Here is a 23,302-nt window from a genome sequence, read left to right on the forward strand (position 1 = left end):
AATGATGGGTTGCTTTCTATGGTCTTGAACTCATGTGCTTAGCTAAGGTTTTTCACCGTATATGGTAGTGGGTGGGAAAGTTCATCTCCGTGGGCAGGTTGACGAAAAGTCAACGGTTCCTAAACTTTGTAGAACTAGTTGCTTAGTTGACGAAACAACTAAACTAACTGGCGTCAACCGGCCCAACACTGCCGAAGGGAGCCGAGCGTCTGCTCCCTCGAGCGGCTCGAACTTCAAAGTTTTGCAACGTCTCCTATTCACTGGCAATAAGCTCATTACATGGTGGTAACATAGTAACAGAACAGACGTTTAGTGCCTGTCATCATTACTTTAATCCCCATCCTACGGCGCAGGCCCAGTAGTACATTCCTAACCATATATTGTATTTGGGTTACTTACACAGAGAGCTTGAGCGAGCCAAACCAGCGCGGAGGAGAAAGTCACATGATTATTCGGCCATCTCCCGCATCACTTCTTGAGCTATTCCTGGCGCGAACGAAAGCGCGAACGATTGCTCGAGCTGAATTGTAGAATTGAGCACGCCTACTGACGCCGGTCACAGCTCCCGGACGTCTGACTTGTGCGGATAATCTCCTTTGGTTTCTGCTCTCTGCCTGGAAAACTGGATTGGCCTTCCGACTTACCCAGGAAGCGCAAGGAAGATCCTGAAAAAGACACTGGCATTACCGAACATAGTACTCGAACTTCAGCACTGAAGGGCGTGTCTAGTCCTGTTTAGAGCTCGAACATGACTCTTGATCCTCCTTGAGACTGAATGCGAGTGCTCTCGTGAATATGATGTGTGTATCACAGCGCGTCTCTCATTCTGTAGGTTCATTATCCCATGTAATGAGCTTACAGAGCTAGAGACCGATGGCGTAGGAGTGAGTCATCGGATGAAACTCCCCACTTCGTTAAGAGGAGGAACATCTGCGGCCCTTCTTTGCTTTCATATCATATCTGTGTCTAAATGTACATCCACTCCTCAAGCAATATACACCCCGGACCCCTCCTCACTCTTCCGCTCGTCCGCCTTCTCTTTCTCCTCAACACTGCGAGTCTCTATCGCGTTGCCCTCCTCGTCGTGAGTTGCATCCCACTCCGCGAGCTCCCCCTTGGGAACCTTCACCAGATGGTGCGCGCGCGCCCCGTTCTCCAGCGCGATCACCTCCTGCCGGATCTCGTACCCACCGAAATACGGCAGCACCTTCGCCCACACGGCGTAGTACCCCGCGCACGCCGCGATGATCCCGAGACCCACCACGCAATACGTAGCGTACCAGAACGACACCTACAGGCACGCAAGCTGAGTCGCGAGTCCACGCGTGGATAATGTTATTGATACTCACGTCGCCCCCGTTGGCCCCGCCCGCGGGCGGGTACCACGGCATCACAAGCAGGAAGATATTCACGAGGATCGAGAACACGGCGGCGACGTTCCATACTTGGAACTCCACGCGCCGGATGCCCTGCCGCTGGCGCTTCCGCCGCAGGATGAACAGGCCCGTTGTCGTCGCCAGCGAAAATATCTGCAGTGCGTCAGTTCAGCACATAGTGACGTGGGTGATGCGTACTTGGGAGGGGTAGGACTGCAGGTCGACGACAAAGTTGAACGCGTCGCCCGCGGGGCACGCGACGATGACGATGCACGTCAGCGCCCATTTGAGGAGCAGCGGTGCGAGCGGCGTCCCGAACGGGCGCGTCGAGCTCCAGAACGCCGTGTACTACACCCACCCACCCACATAGACCCAGCCCCACATCCGTCCGTCAGCCTAGTCTGGTAACTGAATGTTATAGGTGGACGCACCGGGAGGATCCCCTGCCGCGCACATTCCCTGATCACGCGCGACCCGCCGATCATGTCCGCGAGGAGGTGCCCGAACGCGCTGACGGCAATGAGCGCGGGGAGCGCGCGTGCGCCCGCGGAAAAGCCGAACACCTTCTTGAAGAACAGCGCCGCGGTGAGCTCGGCCGAGGACGCCATCTGCGCTTTCGGGATCGCGGCGAGGTATGCGACGTTCGCGAGGTTGTACAGCACCGCGACGATCGCGAGCGACACGGGCGCGGCGACCTTGATCGTCTTGATTGGTTTCTGCATTTTTTGGTCGTGTCAGCTTGCGTGCCGCAGGCGAAGGGGAGAGGAGTGAGGATTGACCTTGATCTCCGCCATGACGTTGAACGCGTTCGTCGAGCCGAAGAAGGAAAAGTTGATCTTGACGAGTGCGTTTGCGAGGTTGTAACCATTGCTCGACGTGCCTTGCCATATGTTATGGAAGTTCGCACGCGGCTCCTCGACCTTCGTGTGCCCACCCAGCACCACCAGGCCCGTGATCGCGATGAAGACCAGGATGACCACCTTTGCGGCGGCGATTACGTTGGACAGGCGCATCGCGAACTTGTTCGAGATCAAGGTGACTGCGGGCGGTATGACCTTGTGCTCAGAAGTGCTGGGGAGAGAGAGGGATGACCGGAGCTGCGCACTCACTCAAGAGGATAACGGTCATCCCCGCGACTGCGAGACCTTTCTCTTGCCAGTTCGTGGGCTCCACCCCACCTGCATACCAGAGATACTGGCCAAGCACTGCAGACGTCGGTCGCTCAACAAGCAGTCAATGTCACTGGCAGGGACGCGTACCTATCGCACTGCTGCTAGAGAACGAGAGTATGACCGACTGCACGGCGAACGCCGCCGGGAAGAAGTACTTGGGCCGCGGGTACGCCTGTTCGAGGTAGACGACCTCCGCCCCCGAGCGGTTCGGGAACATGCAGGCGAGCTCCATGTATATTGCCAACCCGGCTGTATTGGGTTCACCGGCTCAGAAAGACACACCCCGGATGCACAGCAAAGGTCTGCTCACCAGCAGCGATCGGGAGCCCGATCACCCAGTACATCAGGCTCAGACCCACTGAGCCCGTGAGTCTCAATATTGTTCCCGCTGCGACGCACTCCAAGGTTCAGTCGCAGGCAAGAAACGGATGCAGAGACGACTCACGCGTGGAGAAGACGCCCGTGCCGACCATCATGGACACGTTCAGGAAGAGGATACCGAGCCACCCAACGTCGTACCCCAGCGGGCTGACGCTCTCCACGGGCGCGCCCGTCTGGTCCTGCTTGAACTCGGGTGTGTCCTCATAGCCATGGTCAGTGTCCAAGCCCTCGAGAGACTTGTCCGTCACGATCGTCGTGTCAGCTTCGGCCTTGTAGTCGCTGCCCATGGTTCCGAGCAAAAGCGCAGGAGGGTGGCCCGCGCTCGCTTGCACCTGTTCATATGATATCTACGTTATCTGCCTTCGGAAGGAAAGAAGACGATGTGCGTGAGCGAGTCGTCTGAATGCGTGCTTCTTCTGACGCGATATACTACCATTCTATCGTTATCCGTGTAAGAGGGACGTTCTATAGAGCAGATTTAGAGGTTCCGCATAGAGCAGCATCTATCGGCGGTTGATCGCGTGCGTTGGGCGTTAAGATATGGCAGTCGCATCCATAGCTGGTTCGGGGGTACCTACGATGGCATCATATCAGGTCCGTATTATATGCGTCGGCCTTCAAGAGCATGAGTGAGGGGCGGACTATGGAGGGTGTGTCTGAGCATTGGCAACAGCTGTCAATGACTAATGATGTGCGCATTGGTGTTAATCAAGGAGGGACAGTGCGATCTATATGCGTCGATTTTCATAGCCAGAGGTACCGGGCCCGGCGTGTCTGAGGAACGATCACAACGTCAATTTCCTCGCATCCAATTTCAAGCTAGCATACAATACGCAATTCTTCTTCATTAACCCGTTCAGCAACTCCAGGAACCTGCGTATTTTTTCCGAGAGTCTACGCAAGCGCCAAACCCGCTGCCAGGGACCCTGCACACGATCTAGAATCCGTGTCAATCAATCGGCCAGACCTTGGAGTATACGGGCCAACTGCAAACTGACCATGAACGCGTCCTTAGGGCCGCGAACTTACTTCGTCAAATTCACCACCTCGATCCACCGCTTCGGCACCCCCTTCGCGAGCAACAGGTCCATCACCACTTTCTGCTGCTTCCCCTGTACCAGGATCTCGTACGTATTCGGCTTATTCGGTATCGCGCTCACTGTTCTCCGCAACGCACATGTCAGTACTTAGACGAGGAACCGTGGGCAGCGGGGTGAGATGAAGAAAGGACACTGACCGCTCGCCCCGAACCCCGACCGCCGCACCCCCTCCGCGACCTCCTCCGGCGAGCCTACCACCGCCGCGAACGGTTCGAGGCCCGTCACGATCGTCACCGTCTTGCGCTTGTTCTGGCGGGACTTGAGGGTGAGCGTGATGGGCGGGAGGGCGCCTTTCCTGTGCACCAAAGCAATAAACTCAGCACCGCAGACATAAGAACAGGGTAAAACAGAGCGCGCACTTTACCTCCCCCTCCCTCCCGTCCACCCGAATCTCGTACCACGCCTGCATTCTTTCCACCAAGCGTTTCATTATCTCCTCACGCTTCAGAAACTCCACCACCTCCGCCTGCCCTTTGGGTTTTCCGGGGAGCGGGCCGGTGACCGCGGCGAGGAGCAGCGGGTCGGCCGAGACGTTGACGAACTGCTGCTCGTGCGGGTTGACGAGGTTGTGCGACGCGATGTACGCGTTGAGGAGCGCGCGCAGATCCGGGAGGAGGAAGAGCGTGCCGGGCCTATATACAACCTGTCAGCTTAATTTGTAGGCTGGTGCAGAGGGACGGAAGCTAGACGCACTGCTGCCCCGCCGCCGCGAACCACGCCAGCGTCTGCCCGAACGGCTTGTAATACTCGCGCACCTCGACCTCCTTCTCCGCCCTCCCCCGCTCCGCCTCGGCCTCCCGCTCCCGCTTCTTCCTCTCCCACTCCTCCACGTCCTTCACCGTCTTGTACTTCCCCACGCCCAGTACCTCTTCGTGCCGGCTGTTCACGCTAGTAACTACGATATCACCCTTCTGGTTCTTCAGCGTGACCAAGCCGGCCTTTTCGCAGCTTTTGAGGAAGGCGGAGAGGGACTTCAGGGAGGAGTGTTTGACGTCGACTGGCGTGGGGGAGGAGGCGAGGTGGGCGGGGCGGTAGGGCAGGACGTGCGAGGTGTAGAAGGTACTTGCGGGCATGGGGAAAGCGCCGGGCGGGGGCGGGGAGGTGAGCGAGAGGAGGAGGGCTGTGCGCAGGCTCTGTGTGATTTCTGGGGAATTAGGGGGGTTAGTGGGGTGTATATTGGGAGGGAGAGGGGAGTACCGTCTGGGGTGAGGGTGCACGCGGGCTCGGTGGGATTGGGTTCGGTATTGGTTGGGTCGTGGGTAGCCTGGGTAGGAGATTCGGGGGAATGCGTCGCGCTAGCCGGGGGAGGGTTGGCTTCGCTTGCCTTCTCCCCTCCCTCACCACCCTGCCCGTCCACTACTTCCACGTCCGGCGGCATCTCCCCGCCATGCCCGACACTCCACAAGCCATCCTTCCACGCATGCAGCACGCCCACCGCCTTCCCCTTCGCGCCCTCCTCCCCCAGTTTCTTCTCATCCACACCTTCCTCGACCCTCCCCACCGCAAACGGCGGTGCGCGCTTGCCCTTATCGCCGACATATTTTGAGATGGACACCAGCTGGTTAGGCGAGAGCGGGGACGGCCAGGAGACCACTGACTACAAGCGTTAGTCAGGTTTTGCTTCGTTTCGATGGGTAAAGGGGGAGGGGATAGGACGCACCGCCTGGGATCATTAGGTCCGCGCCGTCCTGAATGCGCGGCATGACGGCCTGTGGCGTCGTGAGTGTTGGCAGGAGGTCGTATTTCTTCCACAGAGAGTATACTGTTTCAGATGAACGTGAGATTACGGGCGTCCTTTGCGCGAGACTTGCCTGTGGGGATGAGGTCGTCAGACCCCTTGCCCAATGTGAACCAGAGCGGGTCGCCGTCGTGCGAGAGGTAGGCTACCTGTGATGTCGTGCTGTAAGCGGTGCGAATTGAGAAGAAGACAGGCCACGCACCCCCGGCTTTCCCTGATGATTCTCGAACTTGACGCTCTTCAGCCCCTCGGGGACGAGGAGTTGTGCGTCCTCAGGCGACAATCCGAACGTGTCCGCGATGCGCTGCTTGAGCTTGCGTCGGTCGCTCGAGCGGAGCGGTGCTGCCACGCAGCTAGTACCGCGATATCGGCAGGACTGCGTATGACATACCAGATGTTTTGAGATCTCCCAGGGGTTTCTTGAACATATCCAAGGGCCTTGGGTTTGTTTTGGATGCAAAGGCGAGTCGAGTCGAAGACGGAGATCTTATCTATCACGAGAGAGGATCTAAACATATGACGTAAGCCTGTGACCAAATATGGCTTTGTCCTCACCTATTAGACAGCCCAGCATCCAGTCGCGCGGCACTTGGCACATTAGGCATATTCGGTACTTTTACAATCACGTGATGCCCATAATGAGGCGACGCGTCTGAGACGCGTCGGTGTTGATACAGCGAGTCTGTGCTTCTCCTACGCTCGTTTGCATGCGAAACCCTCCTGAACCGCCGAAATTCATCCTCTCATCTCCTGAGGGCCTACTATGGACTCGCCGCGTCCTTCAACAACTTCTTCCTTTTGATCCTCACGACTACCAGCTCGAAGGGGTATGCAAGTCACTTGACGGTGTTGATCTCTTCGCGATAACTGCTACGGGCGATGGCAAGACCGGTTATCTATATATGTATATTTTGGTGGTTCTTTACATCAGTTGTAATCCATCACTCTCTCCGAATGGCATTAAGTTTCCAAAAGACCCTATAATAATTGTAGTGTGCCCTACGAATGGCTTAGAAGAACAGATGGTATGTGATGAGCTGTCACAGATCTCCTTCTGCCTGACTTGCGAGTTTCAGGCCTCCAATATGAGCAAATATGGTATCAAGACATTAGCAATTAATTCCAATACAATGCATGAAGGTGTAAAACGGCACGCGCCGGCGTGTCAATGCTTATGCTGTCACCGGAGCAGCTTTGCCTGAGAGGCTTCAAGACACTTCTCGAACACAGACCGTTCTGGGAACGGATCGTGGCATTTGGCGTGGGCTTCTGCCCGACAGTCTTTCGCTCAGTGTAGGACCGCTTCTTGGTGCCGGAGTCTTCTCCTGAGGCTGCTTGCATGATGGATAGTAGTGCTATAGTACCTTTGAAACACAAGCTTTAAACCATAAAAAATTATATTTGGGTATTTACATCTGTATTGATCTTATCGTAGCCCCTCAAGAGCACCACGTTCCCTAGGACAAGTGGTGTACACCATGCAACAGCATCGAGAGCAGGGGAGGAGGCCGTGCGAAGTATCACGTGAAACTGAAATCCGTGAGCCAGCCAAGGCAGGCGCGACTGGAAGCAGACCGTCACTGGGTACAATACCCATACTGAGCCACCGAGAAAGTGTGAAAGGAACCGGACAAAGGTCAAATTTTGTTCATAGTGTTGCCTTGCAAAACAAATGAAAGTTCAATGAACAGTGCTGAACAAAGATCATATCCTGTGTCACAATCAAATTTTTGCGCACTCAAAAGTAGTATTATTCTAATTCATTTCATTCACTGACTGTGCAATGGACAATCATGAAAGAAGTTTGACCTTTGACTGATTATTTTCAAAGTTTTGTGCATGCTCAATATGGGTGATGTACCCAGTGCATTATATGCCGACTGCCCCCACCTGCCTTATAAGGGAGGCAATATGGTCTGACTTCGGGAGACTACCCAGGTCCCAGGCCTAATTAGGCTGGCTCATCTGAACCCCCGGTCAAGCCTAACAAGGCTCAGGATTGCTCGCTGATTGACACCAGCGGTCGTACCGGGGATCGCGGCAGTCTTACTACAACTAGTATACTATCTATAATACAAAAGACAGTTCCCTGTCCCACAGTGTCATTTGACTTTTGCGGTGATATGCACTGACACACAACAATCACCAAGGACCAAAAGAAATGCACCTAAACCCCGTGATGTGGGTGAAGGCGGTCCGAGACAACTGAGGGGTATTTAATAGTTCGAGGGGGAAAGGAGGAGTTAAGACGCTATAGGGTAGTCCGTAGGAAGACCTAGAAAAATAAAACAAACGCTTTGACGCCTAAAACAAATGCTAGTTGACGCTCCGGAATATTTATCTCCGAAGAGTCACAATCAAAGTCGCAAGCAACTACACCTGTCGTAGGATCATGCTCGCGGGGTTAGAAATTGCTAGAGAGACTTGGTTAATTTTACTTCGCTATGTAGAACGCACCGGAGATAATTAAACTGACGGCGGAGATAAATCACTCGACGAGTCAGGCCTATTGGCAAAGCTAGGATCGGTTATAATTCGCTAAGTTCGACGCTTTCGAACTTCGAGGGTCGCTGAGATTGTAACATTAATTCTCTGAGATGGTGAAGTGCAAAACTTGTTTTTCTGTATGCTACTTTGTACAATTTATATGACAGGAATGGCTTTGCAACAGTCCGGAGATAAATAACAAATAAACGCCGCTACCCACAGGATTGCTCAGCACTTGCCGCTGTTATACCATACACCGTACGACTCTCTTGCACTCCCACTTGCTCGTCTCAGCCCCTAGAGGTCGCCTCGATGCTCTGCCACCTGGCCCAAGCGGTCCCATCACTCCGTGCGACGCGCCGGTCACGTGCTAATTACCTCCGGCCACTTGCTGACTGATGCTGGCCTCATGGTGACTCGTATGCGTCCGCACCTTCGGTATTTTGATGGAAACGAGAGGGGGAGTGTGCTGGAGGGTGGGCATGAGGATGACGCCCCTCGATAGAAGCATCCGCGGGCCCCGGAGCTAATTCATCTAAAAGTTGCATAGGTTAAGTCACCCCGGAGCTCACGTTTACGGAGATAAATCTCGGAATGGGTCCGTGTACGTCTCGGGATGCTAGGAAGTCCGGAGCTAAATAGAAAAATTCTTTTAGAGCCCATAGAAGCCTAGAGGCGTGTGAGTGCTGTGTCGAATAAGCTCCGGGGGGCTTGTACAATGTGCTGAGTCCGCGTTTTCAGGGGTCAGACGATCCTGAGGCTTATCAGCGGTAAAGCTTACTGTAAATGGCAAGCTGTGGCATCTCGCGACAGGTAGCTTTACTGCGCCCCCATGCAAACACGTACAAATGTACCATATCAAGAAGAATGTCACGTGATGCCGGCAAACGCGGGCTTCCCGCCGCGCGCGTGTGCGGCCGGTTAGAGCATCTTCAAGTCTGGAGGGTCATATAGATGGGGCAAAATAAATTTTCATTGAAATCTATATAGCTGTGATAATGTGGCTGACAAGGTAGATATAAAAGCCAACAGTAAGGAAAGTTAATAAACCCTAACCCTAAAAGCACAAATCAAAAAAAATGCACAGGAAGGAATTGAACTCCAGACATCCTGCACTCAATACATGCCGCATAACCACTACACTAAGAAAGCGATACAAATTTGACGCATCAAAACAATATGATGGCAATGTAATTGGCGTTTACTTAATACGGCTGGGTCCAGTTATTTTTAGTGACGCGGCCGGAGGGGTCGGAGGTCACATGATATTCTTCTCGAAAAGGTAATATTTGGTCGTGTTTACGCGGGGGTGCAATAGCAAAGACGTCTCATGACTTCGGACACGGCGGATGGCCTGAGGCCGGTGCTCAACGCTGCTCCTCATGCCAGACTGCGATGATTCGAGCTACAGCCCACCATAAATGTGTCACTACAGACCCAGTGGCTTATACAACTTGCCTGTAGTTAGTAAACAATGGTATGTCTCCTGGCATAATCCAAGGCTGGAGCCGTTGTCTCGGAATTGACTCTGATGCTGGGCCAGTCTAAGTGCAGTTCAGGCAGTGGAAACATAACAAAGGTCTTCTTGCTATTTCTTTAGTTACAAAATGGGGAGATACTGTCTCACATGGAGACTCCAAGGTGACCACATAGCAGCCTTGAATTGTGGCACATGATACCCTCATCCTCTATAGAGAAGTACCAGGAAACTGAAGGTAGATATGGGAATACCAAGATCCTATTAGCTGAATCCGGGTATGGTGACTTGCTCCAGATGCCACTTTTGTTCCTCAGTCCATGGCTCTTCATTGAGCTCTCTTATTGTTGCTCACAGCCTGGTGGCCACTCTGGACTGCTACTGTAGCCCAACTTACATACACATGGGCATTATAGAACTTACACGGGGGATGATAGCATCCTATAGTCATGTGACACCAAGGGAGCTGGGGTGGGGGATGTCAGACACTGAGATTAAATATTCTGAGGCTTGCTACAGTCAATGAAGTATGACGGTCCATTTTCCCTAAAAATGGAAATGCTTATACAACACAACCAAATATGCACACATTCACTGAACACGCACATAACTTGTTGACTGCACATATCTAGGCTCCTACAGCGAACACAGCTACTCTTGGGGTACCATCGCTAGGCCTCATCATCCTCAAGAGCAGTTGTTGCTGCCTTACCCTTGTCCCTGCTCCCATATGCTGCCACGATCTGCTCCACTGCCCCCTCAAAGTACTCGTCGGCCTTCGTCATCACTCCTGTCTGCTTCACCTAGTCAACATTCTCCTTCTGACAATTCCGACACATCCCTGGGATCGATACCTCTTCCAGCATCCCCAAGATCTCTCTACCTGACTTTCCTGAGTCAGGGTGAAGCAGGTGCTTTGCGACTCCCTGCCACCACTTCCAAATCCAGGCTTCAGTGCATCTGCCTGGCCGGAAGCAGTGGACGCTCTCGATAGGATTGGAAGGATAGAAGGTGAGGATGTTCAGGTGGTCTCTGATCGCAGTGTGGGCTTGAGAGAGGATGTAAAAGGCGTCAGGTCCCATGAGGTGAGCGATCTCCCTCGAGATATCTTTGAATGGTATTTTCATCAACGCCCGAAAGGCAGGCTCCACCCATTCAGTAACATGGTGTGCACATCCGAGGTGAAACTGAAGAGCTGAGGTCAGGTCTGCCCTCTTCGACAGCTGGTCGATGGCATAGGTTCTTCCATCATCGATTTCTAGCATTGTTGACAGCTTCAGGATCACAATCAGGTTGTCCAGGCTTGGAGGAGCAGCTGTACGTCTTGTTTTTCCATTAACTGTGATTTTCTGCTGGAACGACTAACACGTACCCCCTAAACATGTACTCAAGCAGGATGTCAAACTCCTTCTGCTCTATTGTTGCTGGCAGCACCATCAGATTCTCATCCGAGCTTCCCTCAACTTCTATTCCAACCGGTGATGGCATCATCAGCATATTTCTGAAGACTGTAGAGCGTTCGGCGAGAAGGCTAAGATGCAGGTTATATAGAGTGTTCCCCAGCTACACTACGTCTTTAGTATATGTCCAATGGTTAATAAAAAATCCCAGTAGACTCTACCTGCATTCTGAATGACCCGTCCTTGTAATAAAAGTATGGGTGGTGAGTTTTAGCCGACATAGCAGGAATGAGCAGTGTCACAGTTTCTCAGCCACTGCCCAATCTGGTATGTCACACTTCCAATCTGTCCTGAATCCAACAAACATCTTATGTGCACTCTATGGATACACCCCATCCTGCTGTCTTCCCTCCTCTGCCTCCTTCTGTTGATGGCACAGTCTGGTCTGCTAATGTTCTTCGGGCCCATCAAATTCTTCACGATGCGTATGCCCGTGCCTCGGACTGTTACGACAGGAAGATGGAGACCCTCTACAGCTCTGTATCCACTCGGAACGGATTCTGAAAAGGATGATCCCTATTCTAGAGGCTTTAGATCAAGAGGTCACTGATGAGCATTGGAGCTCTGGATGTGCTCACGCGCTGGCGAAGATTACTGTAGACTTGGAATGGGCAGCTTTCGCAGCGGATGGCGTGTACGTGTATCACCATATAGCTGCTAGAGTTCATGCTTACCCTAGTCAGTGAGCAAGCCAAGGTCCACCACTTCAATCCTGTCACCATCATCCGGACTGGGTGCCATGGGCGTCCTCGGAAGGTTATCAATCCCACCTGGCTCAATGAAGCAATGTCTACACACCATAAAAACAGCATCCAGAAGTTTGCTGATCTCCTTGGCATGCATCGAAATGCTGTGAGAAAGCAGCTGAAGCTCTATGGTGTCTACCAGCGATTCTCTGACATCTCGGACAATGACATTGATCTGCTTGTTCGACTCTACAAGAAACATCGACCGATGTCTGGTTTGCGCTATGTAATTGGCTTCCTGAAGAGTCATGGGCTGAGAGTCCAGAAGCATTGTGTATGTACTTCACTCCGACGTATTGATGGATTGGGTCAAGTGCTCCGTAACCATGAAGCTATTGATCGGCGAGAGTACAATGTCCCTCGTCCTAACTATCTGTGGCATATGGATGGCTACCATAAGCTCATACAGTGGGGTGTTGTTGTTCATGGCATTGTGGATGGATTCTGTCGGAGTGTGAGTGCCCTTTGACTGATCGGGTTTTACTAGAGCTGAGATTTGCCCCAAGGTTGTCGGAATACAGGTCAACACAAATAATCGTGCCTCCACAGTTCTCAACCTGTTTCTCGATGCAGTTGCAGAGTATGGGCTACCATCCAGGGTTCGAGGAGATCGTGGAGGCGAGAATTTAGAGGTCTGTGTATGGATGATCAAGTATCGTGGACCAAACCGGGCATCATTCATGTGGGGTAGGTAAGTCACTTTAATCGCGAACATTTAAGTTACCAGTTTAGCGCCCTAAATTGAGGGTCAAGTGCTGTCAAGGTCGCGCTTGGCGTGACCCCGGGATCCCGGCACGATGCGACCGTGCCTGCCTCTGAGACGAAAATAGCGACACGTCCTGCGAGCTTGTCAGCCGGCGTTCGTCGGTCTGGTTCATGCTCTTCACGTCGTCGCTGTCGTTCCCGAGGAGCCCTAACCCTATCGCGGCTGGTCGTCCTTCGTACGTGGTTGGGCTTTCTGCGAGACTGAGAAGATGCTATGCACAATGTGTTGCATGCATCTGTGATTAGATGAGTTTATATTCGTGTCTCTACACCCTTCTGATCTTGAATTCTCCGTTAGACAGCAACTCAGATGCAGATTGCTCGCGCGTCTTGCAGAACGTGCGGTGCGTAGACCCGCGTTATTGACATTCGTCGCCGCCCCCCCCCTCCCGCCCGCTCCTCCTCGAATGCACCTTCTTCCAGTCCGCGAGGAATCACTCCCTCCCCTTCTCGTTCCCCTGGCGCACATGCCCCCTTCACCCACAGAATGAAGTAGCAAATACGTTCTGTCCAGTACCACCATCCATAACTCCCGCAAATGCTGCATACAGAGAACGGGTCGCGCGCTAAATCAGTGCGCCTGTCTCCTCCGCGTCTGACAAGTCGCAGCGCGCCGACGGGGCAAGCTGAGAATATCTCGGATCCACCCAGCCCAAGTCATTCACAGGCTCCAGTTGCTTAGGTGAGCATATTCAGAAGATTGTGAGTTAAGACCCGGCGGCTGAAGTTGTACAGCGAGTTAGGCCCTTTGCTGGACACAGCGGCAAGATGCATGACCACGGGTTCACAGACGTTCGGGGGCGGTTCGTCAACGGGAGGCGGCGGTGCGTTCAGCACGCAAACAGCTTCTCCTGCGTAGCGTGCTGGTGGCGTTCACGATACTGTGAGGTAAGTCTGTACAACGCTCTACTGTCTTGCTGCTGCTGACATCTGGATGCATAACTGATGGCAAACGTGCCATCTTGCTACGAGGGGCGTCTGGAGGTGCAAGGGATATCCCCATTGGCGACACCCCATTTCCTGTCGGGCCCTTGGACACAGGACGTGAGTAATGCATTGTCAGTTAGTCGGAGATTTCCGGGGACTGCCCATGTTTAAGGGACATGTTTACCGATGCGACGTGTCATGTACTATTTCGTAGATGCTGCATACTAGCAGTAGCATTGCTCAATACAGTGAATGTTGCCTTGAGATACAGCACCTGCTGCGCGCCGCTAACTGCATAATAAAGCATCTACTATAATAATAATGAACTGAACACATATGTATGCGCGTTGCTGTGCGCCTCCGCGTTTGCATAAATCAGGCTCACGTGCATCTTAAATTCACGTGGATTTAAGTTAAATGTAAGTGTCTGCCAGTTTTACCCCCTCTTACTGGCTCTTACCGCTTAAATTGCAAGCCGGCAACGCTAGGATGCACTGAGAAATCAATCCATGGGGTAGATATCTTGGTAGAACTGTAGCACATCAATAAATACACCTGATGAATGCATTCCGAAATATCCACAGTCATAATCAGCTTTCTTGCAAGCCACAAAAGCATGCGAAATCAAGTTCCAGCCACCGGGAGCGGAGTACCGAGACACGATTTGAGTCGGAGTTTGAAATCAGGTTGAACCTGGTCTCGTCGCCGACTGCAACACTAGTGTCGACGGATATGCTCGCGAGCTGAACACCTTGATGTACCAGTTCACATTCTCCCTGTCAACCATCTCTGCATATACCCTGGCTACTGGAATCCTAGCGCCCTTGCAGAACCATTCATTTGATATGTCGACTAATATGATACTGATATTATTTTCGAAGCTCTTAAAAGCCACTCCCTCCTGCTATCCACCAGCACGCCAGATTAGATCATACCGGATTCACAGGTGAAGTTTTCTGCAGGCTTTGCACTACGCACATGTCACTGAACTCTACGTTGTTTTCTCGCGAACCGTGGGAACCCTATCTTAGGGTTACACACATGCAGAACTTGATTGCACAGAGGATTTGCGAGGAGGCGAGGAGGGCGCTGGGGGCGACATGTAGGAAAATGATAGCTGGTACGTTGCTCGAGTGCCCTCGCGACCCGGCTGGCCTGGTCCCTGGAACCCCGAACTTGGGGATCCGCTTCCATAGCCAGCTTACCCGCGCCGGGCTTATCGCGCCATACGCATGCTAACAATTCCTAGGTTGCAACCCTACTCCCCGCTAAACGCGGCCGCTAAGCGCAGACATCCACCCCCACACATTGAGCCGTATCAGCCACCTGTCGAACATTCCCGCCCAAATTCACCCAGGTATGTGAAGCCTAAGCCCTCTTCAATGCCGTTCGCTGACCGTGACGTAGCGCCCCTGCAGGCCCATTTCACGAGCGCTAGTCGCGCTCGACGCCATCTTCCCCGCTAACAGATTGTACATCTTACGACATCCGCCGCACGCAACTTCATACCTCCGCCACGTTCGCCGCCCTCTACCTGCTTCAATGCCGCAACGTTTGCTTCCCCGGCCCGGCCAGGGCTGGCTTGAAGGGCTCAGTCCAGTGATACAGATTCGGTTCACGAGGTTGGTAAGGAGCACGACGCGACGCCAACCCGTCAGCGACGTCCGATGCGTCGACGCGTCCGTCGGAGCCCGATTTAACGCGCGACTTGCGCTCACGTCCGCAATCACTTGGCGATGATAAGATCACCTAGCTATGCCGCGCTATCCACGCAATGCTTCGGGGCCTTCTGCTTCGCCAACACATCCTTACTCTGCGTATACACTCGCTGAATCGCCGTGCCACAGCCCTCTATTGACGCCTTCCCACCCCGTTTCCCAACCAAGTCCTCCCCTAGAACATGGCTGCCGTCCACGGTTCCGTCATCGCAGCCCATCTGTCCCTGTTCAGGATGTCCCACCCGATGCTCTTCCGCTCGACGTCTGCCGCCATTAAGGTGAACCGGCCAGCCACGCGTCAGCGAGCATCAGCCGCCCGTCGGGCCCACCAGCACAAACTAACCCGAGCGGTAGCAAGGTAAGCAGAAAATGAACTGTTGATTGAAGGCTGACCGCTGACCGTGGCGTAGCCCACCCCTGCAGACCCTTTTACAGGCACGAGTCGACCGCGACGCTATGTGCGCGGTTCATCACCCACCTGTTTGTGTGCCCCGACTACCCGCCACCCTCGACGACGTCGTCGCCTTCGGCGCCCTCGCCCCTGTTGGCGATTCATCGCCTACACCCTCCATTGCGCCGGACTACACTCAGCCATCATATTTGCGGGGATCTACCTTCTCCAACGCCTAAAAGCCCGCTTTCCCACCGCGCGCGGCTCGTCGGGCGACCGACTCTTCATTTCTGCTTCCATGATTGTGTCGAAGGTCATCTGCGACGATACGTACTCGAACAAGTCGTGGTGCATCATGGGTCAGGGTATGTTTGTGTTGCGGGAGATCAATCAAATGGCGGGTGATGCGCAGCTGCCTCGATTGGGAGTTGAACATCGAGCCGTTGCTCTTGAAGGAGTTCAAAGCAAAGGTGAAGAAGGACTTTGCCGGCCCGGGACCCTACCCGACGTACACCGTGCCGCGACCGTTGTTGTCGCAGCCCGCCCAGCCTGTCATCCCCGATGTCAACCCACCACCACTCCCGCCCTTCATCCACGCCACCCGGAAAGCCGCCTCAAGCTCTCGTCAAACCCTCTCCCGCCGCCACCCGTCCCCGTCCTCATCCCCTATGCTCCTCGCCCATGTCCTCTTCACCGCCAATGCCGCCAGATGGGGGTGATATCATCATCAACTAGACGCTTGAGCTCTCAACGTTGAGCTGTCGTTCCTGAAGGAGTATGAGGCCAAGGTCAAGATGGATTCCGATGGCCCGTGGCCCTATCCGACCTACACTGTGCCACCATCACTGTCATCGCAGCCCGCCTGGTGTGTTGTCCCCAACGTCAACGTGCCGCCGCTTCCCCGTTCACTCAAATTCCTCATCAAATCCCTTGGCACCACCGCCCATCCCCACCTCCCTATGAGAAACTGTATCCCATCTGCTGCCGCTCACTCCCGATACCCTGTCTTGTATTCCGAATCCTCCGCGCCCGCGTATTCCTTGCCGCCGATGCCTCCCAATACAGGTAATATCTTCATGTTTGACGCCAAGGAGAAGATTCGCACCGTTGTGGTTGAGAAAACACTCCCGAAGTCAAAGATCGCGCGCGATGCATTCACGTTCGCGTCCGCTGCTTCAGCGGTCTTGAGGGGTCGATTGTTGTGTTTTAACATGAGCATGCATTGATATATATAAATGATGTATAGTACATGTTCTACTATGTCAAGATGCAATATATGTTCTAGGAAGTGAAGGGGTAATACAGCTACTGTCACGAAGGTATCGAGATCGCGGCATATGTCAGTGATCGGACAGCCATGTTTCACATTACAGTGGGTGGCTCTGCAGGCAAAAATGGCATGGGTCTCCTGCCCTTCATCTCCGTCCCCTCCCCTTTATTGCTATGGCTGCCGCTAAGGCAAAAGCTGCTGGAAAGAAGGCAAAATCCAACTTGCCGTCCACACCTGCAACCCTTGCCAAACTTCAGGTTCTGGGGAAAGAGAAAACAGATGAGTATTTACATGCTCGGAATACGACCATAAAGTATCAGCAGCAGGCAAACAATGCACAGAAATGGCTTGCAAGCTTCTTCGCTGAGGAGAAGGCGGCAGAGAGGGAAGGGCTGGTTGCCGGGCTTGTGCAACCGGGGAAAGGGGAGTCCCTGGCAGGTCTAGAGAAAACAGAATCAGCTTCGCTCTTTAGGGACCCTGAGTTCCAGAGAGCATTAGACGGACCACCAGGACAATATACACCGACAGCGATCTCAATGTACCTTGTGTATAAATGCTTTGAGCAAGATCTGAAGAACTCTACAGCAGTGCAGATACACGCCGCACTGATCCGTGAATATGACCAGATGTACGTTTACGCCCTGCTTTGAAGTACTATCGATTGTATCAGCTGATGTGTACCCCAGGGACGCAGATACGTACCGGGGGAGATGGCGCTATGACGAGTCCCGCCGCATGTGGGTAGGGAATCCGGTGCGATCTGCTAAAGTCGAAGACGTGATGCTATCAATCAAGCATAAAGATGGGATTGATGGCGGCGATCGAAAGCACTCACTTGCCATGTCGAAGAAATGCATAGAGCAGCTGTATGCATGGTCAAGCGCACTCTGCCCACCACAGACATGGTCGCATCTGCCGGAAGACCTCGTGGTAGTGGAAAGGCAGGCCATCCACTTGCGGTTTCGTGCACGTGCATCTCTGGGCTTCACGCTCTGGACAAGGTAGTACTGAGATCCTGAGCTTTGCAAAGCTATCACGTACTCACCGGGATATCCAGGAACTGCGAGACAACACGCTTACAGTATCAGCACTTCGAGTTCAACGACGCGCGTCGGAAGGGAGGGTCTCCGCTCGACCCTCCCCATTTCGAAGTCAATCTGACGAATCGGAAGAACTGGCAACGCAAGCAGGATAAGAATCAGTCGGTGTGCGGTGCGTCTGGCCTTCGCAATGGTGTGAATGGGCTGACTCACATTGAACCTCGCGAATAGGACATAACTACAAAATCTACCCCCAGCCAAAGACCCCCACGACCGATATGTATACGCACCTGCTTGATTGGTTCGACTTCTACGAGCTGCTGCTGGGAAGAGCGCTGCAGCCCGAGGACTACGCCTTCCCATTCATCGGCACTGATTGCAAAGTCCACCCTCATCGCGCGATGTCCTCCGACTTGGTACAGAAGGAGTTGAACGAGTTTGCTATGCTAGCTGGGGTGCGCGGGGCGGGATCATTCACGACACACTGTTATCGGAGAGGTGGTGCGCAGTACAGATTCATGTTCGCGCCGATTGGAGAGCGATGGACGCTTGCTCGTATTCGATGGTGGGGTGGCTGGGCCGAGAAAGAGCATGTGCGTCGAGACTTCTCTGATCATGCTTCTGATCATATCTAACCGGCGGCTTTGTTCCAGCGCGATACATTGATCAGATACCTACTTGATGAGTTGTACAATTATGAAGAGGATCATTCAGACGCTCTATGTCCGATATCGCGCGAAGCCGAGCACTCGCTGATGGGTGAGGCTGCACTGCAACGCCCTGCCTCTGTCGCTGAGCTGGGCGAATTCCTCACACGCATCAAAGAGGAGAATCCGGTACTGATCCAACAGGCGGTTGCTTCATCACTAGCTGCCGTTATCCCTCTGTTTGCAGCACCTCCTACTACTCCGGCACCTCAAATGGTATCAGCACCGGTGCAGAGCCTTGCGGGCAGGTGTGGCATGGCAATTCAAACATTGCCTTTTGCACCAACCTGTGCTAGTTCTGCGAGTCAGCTGCCCACCCCTCGACGTGATGCGCTGGTCTCGCATCCCCTAAATCTTCACTTCCCAACCGTGCCTCTAGCCTCACCACAGGTCACCTCCTACCAGCCATTGCCGCCGCCGGCACCCACTCGCACAAATCCCGCCTGGATAATCCCCGCCGTATCTGGTAAAGAGGCCTGGCGCAAGATCATCCAGGACTGGGAGACCGCAGACGCTTCGCGCTCTCTTTCGATCCCTTTGCGCGATTGGACGACGGAACAAATCAAGCAGGGTGGTGCGTCGATTTACAAGCAGCGAGCGTTAATTGCAACCGAGTTCATCGATACGTGAGTGCTATATTCACCGGTACGGTCACACGTTTTGATGAACGGACACAGCTACGATCGTGACGAAGCAAAGTTCATCGCCGCATACCCTGAGCATACGCAGGGTGTGGTACGCTTGCTGCACGCCATCCGAATAGCGCGTGCAGTCCGCGGTCAGTGCAAGCAACGGCGCAGCAAGAACGGTACGCCGGATGAAAGGGCAAGACGTTTCGGGTCGGCGTGAAGCCATGCAAGGGGGGTTTGATGCTATTATGATGCTATTATGCTACTCATGGGCTAATGCATGTAACATACGATTTGCATAGTTTATTCAATAACTCCATAGTTTATACAGTAAAATACATGCTCCTATACAATATATGATGTGCCCAACGAAAGGGTGGGTCGAGAGCGGCAAGCAGCAACACAAGATGTCTGCGAGAAGCAAGAGAAGAGAGTAATATCATGGACAGACATCGCACCTTTACAACAATGCAATGCAATACACACAGAAATATAAAACCCATTCCGCGCAGCATATTGAAGCAGGCATCCGGGGATAGTGGAGGGGAGCGGCTTCGCGACCTAGGACTCGAAGTAAAGCAGACAACACGTCCGCAGCTGCAGGCGTTACGAACGAACAACCACTCAGCGAGAACGATAAGTCCCTAGCGCAAGCCGGTTGGGGCGATCGTTCGAACCAGTGACGAGCGAGACAGCGGGTGGACGTCGAAAGGGACGGATGAGGCGGACGGGACGCCCAGAGCCCAAACCGATCGAGCAAGACCGCACGCGGCGGCAAGTCGACATCTCGACATCCGCGCACGCATGACCGCTCAGGCACGAGGGGGCGCCTAAACCCCGGCGGGTGCCGGTCCCACGCCTGCCACGCGCGCCTGCCGCCTAAGGCAGGACCGTGGGAGGAACGCCTTAATTTCCTCAGGATAAGTAGTCTTCCTTTGACTCTCATCCAAAGAAGTGACCAAGAGTATACAGCTCAACTTGGAACACTCGCATTGAATGTCTTTGGGTTGAAGTCGGATCTCAATTTGGCAGGTAATGTCGGGCTTTCTTTACTTGATTAGAACATCTTCATCGGCTGAATCCAAAAGACCCTGGTCATCTGTGGCTACTGCACACCCTATTTCTTCACAATATCCGTGACGACTGTGCGAAATTTCAACAAGACTGGAACCACCACCCGATATCGGGAGAAGCAGACCAAACCCCTTTGGTGAGTGGCTATGAGTATTCCAAGATCACTTTATATATGTTCTTGCTCTAGGATCTATGGTTTCTTGGTCAATTGGAGCATGGAGTCTACGACGATTTCCAGGATGTCCATCCTGATATCTTAAATTCAGTACTATGGTGCCGACTCTGCCCATGAAGTTGTCCATGATGGTCAGACTGGAGCTGGTCACTCGGACGATGAAGATGACTCCGATGAAGACCTTGACAGCCACATTGCCCATGAGCAAGTGCACCATATACGTCATGACCCTGTTGCCGTTCCCGCAGCTGATAGTCCTTTCACTCCCAAAGTCACAACTGCCTTCTTGGCTGCCTTACAGGAGCTCCGAGACAAGCAAGTTGTTCCTGAGGGATTTGGGGTTCATGATGCTGAGTGGGATGGAGATGGGTATCCTGAGTTCCAGTCCATCCGGAGTGGTCATAAGTACATAGATATCCCTCTCCCATTTGCAGTTTGGCAGCCTCGAGCAGTCTCATGGTCACAGGGACTTAGTCTGTACGCTCACTTTATGGACTTGTATGGAGAGGGTAGCCAGGTGCGGTTAGATGAGAATAGTGGCTCTGAAGCTTAAGTGCAATAGTGATCCTTCAATTAATATACTGAACTACTATGACGTTGAAGAGACTTCGGACAATCGAGGCAGTAAGTTAAGACCTTCCTGCCACCGAGCCTTGTTGGCTTCATCAGCCGCCTTCTTGCCAACTTCCTTGGCAAATGTCCCAGCAGGCTTGAACCCAAAGTCCACCCACCGAAATAATCCTCCAGCCGTCCATTGCACAAAAGATAGCCTTTCCTCTCCAGGCTGTACAGGTATGTTTGAGTGGTGTAGGAGAGCTGATGGTAAAAATATGGTAGAACCGGGAGGAAACTCAATCACCAGCTTAAGGTCCCACAGTACTAAGTGGCCACCTTTCTTTGGATCAAAATTACCCAAGGCTGTAACACTACACCATCCGAAAGCAAGGTTCAAATGGTCAGTATGAACCCACGATCGAACCTTGCCTCCCAAATTGAAAGCATAACATGCAAACACAGACTTTGCAAAGTGTCGCTCAAGCCTGGGGTCAGTTTCACATAGGTAGTTGAGTATGTTGACATAGTAGCTGAATAGACGGGGGGCATAGAGATCAAAGGCCTCTGCAGGGTCTCTGTTAGCAAGGCGTTAAAGGGAGCATGAAGGCACAATGTACGGTTCGCAAAACCTACAATCGATTGGATGAAAGAGTTGTCAAGCAGTGAGCGGATGATGAGGAGATTGATCACACCATTGATTCGGATATTGCCTGGTGCCTTTTATTGCATCAATACCAGTTCACGGCAATAGAGAAGATGTGACTGACCTTTCGTCCACCTCCATATGATATACCTGTGGTGGCCACAGGGAAAACTCCCCAGCGGTGAGCCTTCTTCTTGTCCGAGCAGTTGAACTTCTTGCCAGCAGTGAGCATGGCCTCGGAAGCTCCTTGACAAACTTCATCCCAGCCCTCACGGGGAGCACCAGCAAGGACTACCAGGACCCGGCCATCACAATCTGGGTCAGCAATGGCCTTGGGTGTTCTACAGGGCTCACGTCAAAGGTCAGTAATAGCTGAAACTATAGATAGACTTACACTCCATCCCATTCAACGTACTGCATGCCCTTGATCACAGGATCATCCAGCCTGTATTCCCAGCCTGCATCCGGGGTTGCCTTCTGGTTAACACCCTGGTAGCCGGACTTCCATCTGTGAAACACCTGCTGGTCGCCTTTCATGGGAACAGCATGCACGCCAGCCTTGCTCTTCAGCGAGACCTCTTTCTGTTTAAGACTATGCATGCCTTGTGACCCAAGTAGAGTCGACTTGGCTTCATCCTCCCTCTTCCGGCACTTCTTCTTCTGCTGGAGGCGATGATATTCTTGATGCCGCGCAGTGCCCGGGAGGCTAGAAAGACTATTTACCTACTTGTAGAACCCTTGCCACTCGTTTACCTTACGAGGAATCAGACCTGGCGTGCCGCGCAGCGCCGAATACTTCCCAAGTTATAGCACTAATATGTGGAGTCCGGGTCCCACCAATATATTCTGATTTTATCCGACTTTTTGCGCATTTTTTGGAGCCACCCAGTGCCTGGATGATCAGCCAGCCTATTCTTAGCCCCCCAGGCTATTCCCGGGGCACCAGATCTAGCCCCGATCCCTGCCTGCCTGCCGGGATGCCGGGGCAGGCCATTCAAGCTCAGCCCGGCTCATGGCAGGCAGCTTGCCACCTGAAATCCCATTACATTAGGCCTGGACAATTGTCCCGAAACATTGTAAAGGAGCACACGAGTGTTGTCCAGGTTTAATGTAATACTACTACAGCATCAGGTGGAGTGCTCACCATGCATCTTTGAGAAAGCGCCGTCAAAGGCACAACCCTTGGGACCAAGGATGAGAGACAGCAGGTACAGTGTTTTATACAGGGAACTGTTGGTCTGTGCGTGGGTGGGTGCAGCGAGGCAAAAGCGTCAGGAAACACGGAGCAGACATGTCAACAAACACGTCAGTGAGAGCGCCACAGGCGTGAGTCCACGTCATGTGCCACTGAGGCATCCGTTTCTCCTAAGTCCGCACTTCCGCGCTGATAAGCCTCAGGATTGTCTGACCCCTGAAAACGCAGACTCAGCACATTGTACAAGCCCTCTGGAGCTTATTCGACACGGCGCTC

The 23,302-nt window shown here is 53.1% G+C and overlaps 8 protein-coding genes across 8 annotated transcripts; 3 read left to right on the plus strand and 5 right to left on the minus strand.

The window, feature by feature from the left end:
- Positions 1 to 985: 985 nt before the first annotated feature.
- Positions 986 to 3,216, minus strand: GLOTRDRAFT_40890 (amino acid transporter; the record flags this gene model as incomplete). Its single annotated transcript, XM_007867325.1, has 9 exons — positions 986 to 1,291; positions 1,350 to 1,481; positions 1,575 to 1,724; positions 1,808 to 2,092; positions 2,156 to 2,415; positions 2,486 to 2,581; positions 2,636 to 2,797; positions 2,859 to 2,936; positions 2,994 to 3,216. The coding sequence occupies 9 exons, from the start codon at positions 3,214 to 3,216 to the stop codon at positions 986 to 988; spliced, it is 1,692 nt and encodes a 563-aa protein (XP_007865516.1).
- A 484-nt stretch (positions 3,217 to 3,700) lies between these two features.
- Positions 3,701 to 7,108, minus strand: GLOTRDRAFT_121181 (uncharacterized protein; the record flags this gene model as incomplete). The annotated part of the gene is made up of 12 exons (XM_007867538.1): positions 3,701 to 3,866; positions 3,928 to 4,088; positions 4,167 to 4,324; positions 4,389 to 4,661; positions 4,723 to 5,173; positions 5,227 to 5,622; positions 5,690 to 5,791; positions 5,817 to 5,916; positions 5,970 to 6,120; positions 6,159 to 6,275; positions 6,694 to 6,745; positions 7,000 to 7,108. The coding sequence occupies 11 exons, from the start codon at positions 7,106 to 7,108 to the stop codon at positions 3,955 to 3,957; spliced, it is 2,043 nt and encodes a 680-aa protein (XP_007865729.1). The 3' UTR covers positions 3,701 to 3,866; positions 3,928 to 3,954.
- A 3,294-nt stretch (positions 7,109 to 10,402) lies between these two features.
- On the minus strand, positions 10,403 to 11,219 carry GLOTRDRAFT_93257 (uncharacterized protein; the record flags this gene model as incomplete). The annotated part of the gene is made up of 3 exons (XM_007867539.1): positions 10,403 to 10,534; positions 10,586 to 11,054; positions 11,104 to 11,219. The coding sequence occupies 3 exons, from the start codon at positions 11,217 to 11,219 to the stop codon at positions 10,403 to 10,405; spliced, it is 717 nt and encodes a 238-aa protein (XP_007865730.1).
- Positions 11,220 to 15,529: 4,310 nt separating this feature from the next.
- GLOTRDRAFT_128891 (uncharacterized protein) lies at positions 15,530 to 15,977 on the plus strand (the record flags this gene model as incomplete). The annotated part of the gene is made up of 2 exons (XM_007867540.1): positions 15,530 to 15,705; positions 15,758 to 15,977. The coding sequence occupies 2 exons, from the start codon at positions 15,530 to 15,532 to the stop codon at positions 15,975 to 15,977; spliced, it is 396 nt and encodes a 131-aa protein (XP_007865731.1).
- A 36-nt stretch (positions 15,978 to 16,013) lies between these two features.
- Positions 16,014 to 16,787, plus strand: GLOTRDRAFT_138505 (uncharacterized protein). Its single transcript, XM_007867541.1, has one exon. The coding sequence runs from the start codon at positions 16,037 to 16,039 to the stop codon at positions 16,493 to 16,495; it is 459 nt and encodes a 152-aa protein (XP_007865732.1). The 5' UTR covers positions 16,014 to 16,036; the 3' UTR covers positions 16,496 to 16,787.
- A 394-nt stretch (positions 16,788 to 17,181) lies between these two features.
- On the plus strand, positions 17,182 to 19,604 carry GLOTRDRAFT_128893 (uncharacterized protein; the record flags this gene model as incomplete). Its single annotated transcript, XM_007867542.1, has 6 exons — positions 17,182 to 17,636; positions 17,695 to 18,009; positions 18,066 to 18,220; positions 18,280 to 18,641; positions 18,702 to 19,381; positions 19,433 to 19,604. 6 exons carry the CDS (start codon positions 17,182 to 17,184, stop codon positions 19,602 to 19,604), a joined length of 2,139 nt encoding a protein of 712 aa, XP_007865733.1.
- Positions 19,605 to 21,222: 1,618 nt separating this feature from the next.
- On the minus strand, positions 21,223 to 21,872 carry GLOTRDRAFT_41461 (uncharacterized protein; the record flags this gene model as incomplete). Its single annotated transcript, XM_007867368.1, has 2 exons — positions 21,223 to 21,752; positions 21,806 to 21,872. Coding segments are annotated over 2 exons (597 nt in total), but the record flags the coding sequence as incomplete, so codon positions are not given.
- Positions 21,873 to 21,916: 44 nt separating this feature from the next.
- GLOTRDRAFT_93260 (uncharacterized protein) lies at positions 21,917 to 22,431 on the minus strand (the record flags this gene model as incomplete). The annotated part of the gene is made up of 2 exons (XM_007867543.1): positions 21,917 to 22,172; positions 22,226 to 22,431. The coding sequence occupies 2 exons, from the start codon at positions 22,429 to 22,431 to the stop codon at positions 21,917 to 21,919; spliced, it is 462 nt and encodes a 153-aa protein (XP_007865734.1).
- Positions 22,432 to 23,302: the final 871 nt, after the last annotated feature.

This window comes from Gloeophyllum trabeum (genome assembly GCF_000344685.1).
Source record: "Gloeophyllum trabeum ATCC 11539 unplaced genomic scaffold GLOTRscaffold_00006, whole genome shotgun sequence".
NCBI lineage: Eukaryota > Fungi > Basidiomycota > Agaricomycetes > Gloeophyllales > Gloeophyllaceae > Gloeophyllum > Gloeophyllum trabeum.

Bases quoted from the DNA above. Each gene is read 5' to 3' on its own strand.
- GLOTRDRAFT_138505 (XM_007867541.1), top strand. From the start codon at position 16,037: ATGATTGTGTCGAAGGTCATCTGCGACGATACGTACTCGAACAAGTCG.